Below are 6,389 nucleotides of genomic sequence, written 5' to 3'. Positions count from 1 at the left end.
TTTTTCTTTCTTTCTTTTCTTATTTATTTATTTAATGATTCTTTTTCTTTCTTTCTTTCTTTCTTTCTTTCTTTCTTTCTTTCTTTCTTTCTTTCTTTCTTTCTTTCTTTAATGATCTTTTTTCTTTCTTATTTATTTATTTATTTATTTATCTTTCTTTATTTGTTTGTATGTTTATTTTTTTAATGATTCTTTTTCTTTCTTTCTTTCTTTCTTTCTTTCTTTCTTTCTTTCTTTCTTTCTTTCTTTCTTTCTTTCTTTCTTTCTTTCTTTTGTTACTGATCCTTCCTTCCTTTTTTGTTCACGAGAAACAAAATCATTGTAGTGTTTCTTTCTTTACCAATTCTTTCTTTCTTTTTCTTTCTTCCTAAAAAACTTACCTATGCTTTTCGTTTTTTAAAAATTCTATTCTTTTTGAACTCTTGTTTTTCCCCCATATGACTGAGTTTTTTTTTTTTTTTTACATTCTTTTCTATTATTTTTTTGTCTTAGAAAATCCTTTTAAAAAGAATTAAACATCTCTCTGTGGATCAGAAGCTTCTTTTCTTCCAGGAACCAATCACAAGGCCACGCTGCCGAGGAGAAATAGTTTTCAGATGGACGCAGAGATAGAAGAGGGCCTCCATTGTTGCCGCAGTCACAGACTCTATTTCTGGCACAGACGCTCCTTCAGGTTTGTCAGATTGAATATACGGGAACACAGTTCGCCTGTTTCCACAAAATTACCCAGACAAAATGCAGCTTTTTTTTTAAAAATGAGGTGGAACTGAAAACAGGCTCGGAAGCTGCTTCAGATTCACAGAGAGGCGTTTCTGGAGCTGCAGTCAGGACGCTTCGGCCGTCTGAAGGCGGCTTGATGGCTTCCATGTTTCCTGAGAGGAATCAGTGTGAAGTCTGGACTGCAGACTGGATTAATGCTGAGGAGAACTTTTATGATTATTACTTGTCACGCTGCACAATATCCCATTAATAAATATACATATATATATAAAAACCATGTGAAGATCCTTTAACCAAAAACCTGCAGCTCAATTATCTTCAAATAAAGTCCTTGAAAACAAGCATGAATAATCACCAGCATTCTTCTTAGAGCTGGAATTGATATGAAGATTTTATTTCTTTTTTCCCTGTCGCATTCACTACTGTATCTGTAGCTGTTCCGCAAGTATGCGACGCGGCGACGCCGGTTCTCCAAGATTCCTCCTGTAAAAAGTCCCTTTTTTTGTTAATGTGAGCATAAGTTTTTATATTACTGCGTGAGATTTCAATCAAAGGCTGAAAAAGAATCCATCATGACGACGATCTGCATTAACAGGAGTCTAGATTGACTTCACGTGTCTTAGAAGAAGCACGTGTTCGTCTTCACCCGTCCTGATTGGTAGAAATCGTGTGATAGCTGAAAGCTGACCGTCCACCAAAACCTGGGAGAAAAACCGTGGACCTTCTGTTGGTGTGTCCTTTGTTTTCTCTCGACTATGCCGCTCGTTTGCTGTTCCATTCCGCTTTCTTTTGGAAAGCCGTAACGCCAAAGCGTCTGAAAATCTGCTCTTATTCTACACATCTGGGCCTATAGAAGCCGAACAGCAGGATTATCACAGATGGAGCTCTGTGTCTGGATTCAGCCCAGTGACCTTTACCAGATCCAGAATGTCTCACACATGTTAGTCATCGTCTTCCCTGAAAAGCCGTTTACTCCCATAATTAAATGTTTTCATTTCTCTGCGTGAGTCATGGTGCTGGGGCTGTGCCCTTGAAAGCTCGCCATCCTGGATGTGGAAGAGTTTCTGGGGACATGCGACGCCGAGTTCATGTCAAATCCGTGCCATCGGTTTTTGTTTGTTTGTTTTAATTCCTGTTAACTTGCTGAAGAACTCCTTGTTTACGTTCTTCTCTTGTAGCTTGGTAGCGTGGTGTTTTCCGCGTCTGCTCATGACGCGCCGGGCCGAGCGTCCGGAGTGAATAAGCGCCGCAGTAATCCGGCTAATTCGAGCTGATTTATGGACAAAGCTGTAAAATATGACTTTAATAAGAGTTAAAAACGGCTCACTGGAGGGGGAAAGGGACAGAATTTCTTGGCAGGAGCGCTCCTTATTAATGAAATGTGAAAATAAGTCTGTGGTGGGGCTGTGATCCTGACTGCAGACCAAACTGATGTTAAAGTCTGAGTTTGGGATACTTTTGTGTGGCTCCAGACCCCAGGATCGTCACCATGACGACGCTCCGAACTGTGTGGTTTACACACGTTACTGCTACGCAAAACCGCTCGAATAGAATCAGGTTGAAAAATAAGCTCAGGTCACTCCAAATGGACGTCATAATCAGCCCTCGTTTCCACCGGGACATTAAAATGAACTGTTTAAACCTTAAACTTAAAACTTCAAGCTGCCTCCTGGGTTCAGTTTTATGTTTCTGCCTGTAATTTAGCCGTGCAGTTGATCACAGCGTCATCAATAAACCTGCCTTTCACTTCTCCTTAGGATCAAACACACACACACACACATTTTTACTCATTTATTTTCAGAAAACTGACCAATAACTGAACAAATTGTTTTTAAAGAAAGCCTGAGTAATTTTTTAGTCAGATTATTAATCTAATCCAGTCCAGTCCAGATCTAATCCATGTGTAAATCATCTTTCCTTCGATTTGCTGAACCAATACTAATATATATATATATATATATATCATCAATCATTATCCATAAAACGTTTTACAAACCAATAAAACATACTCGATTTATTTCAAATCTGCTGTTTTTCTTGTACTAGGCTAAGATAACTGACTGAGAAGGGAAGCTAATAGCATCCAGATTAGCATGACTCATCACAAAAAAAGCTGCTGTTTGGCTCTTTAGCGTCACAATGTTCACTTCTGTTTAAATAACAAACAGAATAAAGGCTTTAACGTGACACACATCACTCGCCGTTTAACTTCTCACCTCACAAATCAAAGTTAAACAACAAAAAACAACAGACAAACAACAAAACTCTAGCTGTTAGCCATAGCAGCAACCGGAGCTTGTCTACATGTTATTTAGCTGTGATATAAATAAATATAATCTAGATTTTATCAGTGAACAGGTTAATAAAATCTCTCTGAGGTTCCTGAGGTAGCTTTACTGTCGCTAGCCTAGCTCGTACATCCTTATTAAGCAAGTCAAAGATGTCGAAAATGGCATCCGGTGCTAAAACACCGATTTTTCTTACCAGTGAGTCTATGATAAATCAGGTTTTCTGTTTACATGCTACTACAGGACTAGCTTAGCTTCCTTTCACTCTTAGCAATGTTAGCCTTGCAGTTTTAGTGTTAAACCCAAACAACAGATAAAAAACAAAACTCTAGTTGATGTTAGCAATAGCAACAGACAGAGATCATCCATGTGTTACTTAGCAACATAGAAGCCTTCAGATGCCTAATGATGGAGATCCAGCAAATGTAGAATATTATTTTGTATATTGATTAGGAGGCTGTTGTCCTCAAAGTCCACATGGGCTTGGCATCTTCTCACTGAAGGTCCATGAAGCAGAACACAACTGGAGCTGGACCATCTATAAATGCCTCAGGATCCTTGCAGGGTTGGCTTTGTCGCAATGAAGGTCTGAAATCTTCATGAAGCAAAATTTAAGTGGAGTTGGACCATCTATAAATGCTTCTGGATCATTGCAAGATTGGCTTTGTCTCAATGAAGGTCTGAAAGTGGAACACAGTTGGAGCTGGAACATCTCTAGATGCCTCAGGATGGGTAGAAAGATAGGAAAAAAGAAACATATTAGGCAGGCTGGTTTTAATGTTATGGCTGAAGACTTAACGAGTAAAAAATAAAAGCCTCCTGACATGCAGAGCTCTGTGATCTTAGTAACTGCTTAATTGCTGATTAATTGTAGACATCAGTCAAGCTTAAGGATCATATGATGAAGCCTCAGTGATTTTATTTTTCCTCATGAATTGATCTCAATTCATCAATTTTATCTCCATCATTCTGGATTCATCTGGATTCATGCTGGAATTTCCCATTTACATCAGACCAACTGGCGCACTAACGGACATCCGAGTAGTTCTGATCTACAAAAAAACAGGATTAAACCGTAAATCTGACTCATTTTAGTGTCACTGAAACATCAGTCTGTTATTACATGCCATTAATTCAGGTTGTTTCACGTCTCAGCCTGATTCTGTCCTCTGACCTGTCCGGCACAGGGACGTTTTGGAGCCGTTTTGGTCGTCACGGTGACAAACCGAACCTGTGATTCTCGAGCTCGGACTTCATCAAAGAGTTTTATATATAGCAACTTCACAGGAATAGGTTTTAGCGGTTCCTGCATTGAAACCGGAGAGTGTGGAGAGGAAAGCTTCCCACCAGAACCTGGGCCAGATCCTTCTGAAAATAATCAACAGCGGTGCTGCTGAGCGTCGAAGGTTCCCCGGGGCTTTTATAAGCATTTCAGGAAAGTACATCATAATTCAGAAGAATTCTGTGCAGATTTATGTCGAAGATGGGAAGAGTTTCACAACGTTTTTTTGGGGTTTTTTTTCGACAAAGAGCAAAGGAATGTTGTTCATTGTCACATGACGTGGTAAGAGAAGGCCTCGGAGGCCCCCTTGTTTTTTTTTTTTTGTTTTTTTTTTTCCTCCTCCGTACACGGCGCACATCTTGCCTGCAGATGTGCCGATACCACAAACACTTCAAAGTGCCTCCTCTCCGACCAACTGATACCCTGACGCCAACTGTAAATGTCCTGGACACGCAGAATGGAAAATGTGAATCCTCTCGCATAGCTTCCCGAAGAGTGTGGAAATCCACAATTGCACAATACACACACAACAAACCAGTTCCTTCCATCTTAGACACAAGCGAGCCTTTGACTTCAGCATGAATACGCATTGTTTCGAACACCTTCAGGGCTAAACGTTAAACGTTCGGCCGCATCACATTTATTTCGAATAAAAAAAAAAAAACCCACACAGGAATTTTTTGCGAGTGCTCGAAGGGAAAATACTAACAAGCGCTTTAGTGAATAAAACACCAGATATATATTATGTCGTATAGTAAAGTAAAAAAAAAAAAAATCATTATTGTTTATGAGAGAAAAGCACTTTGTTACAGCAAAAGAGGTGGGGGAAAATGTACAGTTAAATTTGGATCTAAATCTCCAAATCTCTTGACTCAGTTTGATGGAATTGACAGCTAGCTTGATGCTGAGGGATTATCTGATACATGTTTCTCTTAAACCTTCACGTAGAAGTGGCTTAATTTCCAATTTGAGATGGAGATAAAACTCTTTACCTCTTTATAACGGACGACGTGATCCGAATCAGACTGAAAATGATCCAAGTAGTAAAATCAACCACAAAAAACTTCTATATAAACTTCTCTGTCCTGAAGATAAAGCTGTTTTGAAGATAAAAGTGTTTTAGACGTTTGTTTTTCTCTCTGTTGGAGAACCTTACACAGAACTTTACTGGTTGAAGATCAAATTTGAGCTACTTTTTAGATGAACAAGCACTCAGAGCATCTCAGAGAGCAGAAATGGGTTTGATATCAACATTTACTTTGAAGATACAAACATCTGAGTGGTTTTTGTGTACTTTTCTATGAATATATTAATCCCTAGTAGGCTAAAATACAGAAATCGTTCTGAAACACTACAAATTCCTGAGTGTCTACTTTCATATGAGCTTCATATTAACCTCCACTGTGGAGTGGAACATGACAAAGACACTCAATCATCAACATGGACACAAGAAAAACAGGAGGAAATCACATGTTCTGGCTTCTGAGGAAGAATAGTGGGCGTGGCCAGATTTGCATATTCATAATAGCCACACCCCCTGGAAACCTGCACCATGTTCATATTAACGTGTCCACTGATTTCTGACTTTGATTTAAAATTCCTGAAAGAGTCAAAAGCCACGGTTTAAACCACACGGTAAATATTTTAGCTTGCGCTCTTACATTCTGAAGTCTTGCGTGACGCTTAAAGCAAAAGGACAAACCACCAAGAAGCAGCAGAGCAGGGAGGAAAAATAAACAGTTGTCCTTCACCGCAGACCGACGTGGGGAAGTCCAGTGAAAGTAGGCCTTTAAAAAGCAGTGAAGTGCGAGACTGTGTTATTCCAGACGCTTGAGAGGTAAAAATTACGAGGGTGATGAAGGAAGACTGAATGATGGAGCGAGAGAGAGGGAGAGAGAGAGAGATAGAGAGAGAGAGAGAAAGGGAGAGAGAGAAAGGGAGAGAGAGAGATAGAGAGAGAGAGAGAGAGAGAGAGAGAGAGATAGATAGATAGATAGATAGATAGATAGATTGAGAGAGAGAGAGAGAGTGTGAAAAAGGTGTTTGGTTATTTACACATCCGATTCTTATTGCTATTCATTTGTCCCAAACATCTTGGT

The 6,389-nt window shown here is 39.4% G+C and overlaps 1 protein-coding gene across 2 annotated transcripts in view; it reads right to left on the bottom strand.

Moving 5' to 3' along the window:
* kifap3b (kinesin-associated protein 3b) overlaps window positions 1-6,151 on the bottom strand; it is a 35,876-nt gene extending 29,725 nt beyond the window's left edge. Inside the window, exon 1 of one of the 2 annotated variants that reach the window (XM_058414384.1) lies at window positions 5,952-6,151. Coding sequence is in view for 1 of the 2 variants with exons in the window: in XM_058414386.1 (XP_058270369.1) it covers window positions 5,952-5,953 (2 nt within the window). In the remaining variant the exon portion in view is untranslated. The remainder of the gene's footprint in view (window positions 1-5,951) is intronic. The other variant, XM_058414386.1, reaches the window with a different exon arrangement.
* Between the last annotated feature and the right edge of the window lie 238 nt (window positions 6,152-6,389).

The sequence above is a fragment of the Hemibagrus wyckioides genome, linkage group LG17 (assembly GCF_019097595.1).
Source record: "Hemibagrus wyckioides isolate EC202008001 linkage group LG17, SWU_Hwy_1.0, whole genome shotgun sequence".
Lineage (NCBI taxonomy): Eukaryota > Metazoa > Chordata > Actinopteri > Siluriformes > Bagridae > Hemibagrus > Hemibagrus wyckioides.
The sequence above is the reverse complement of the archived record's forward strand: the minus strand, read 5'-3'. Positions and strand labels throughout refer to the sequence as shown.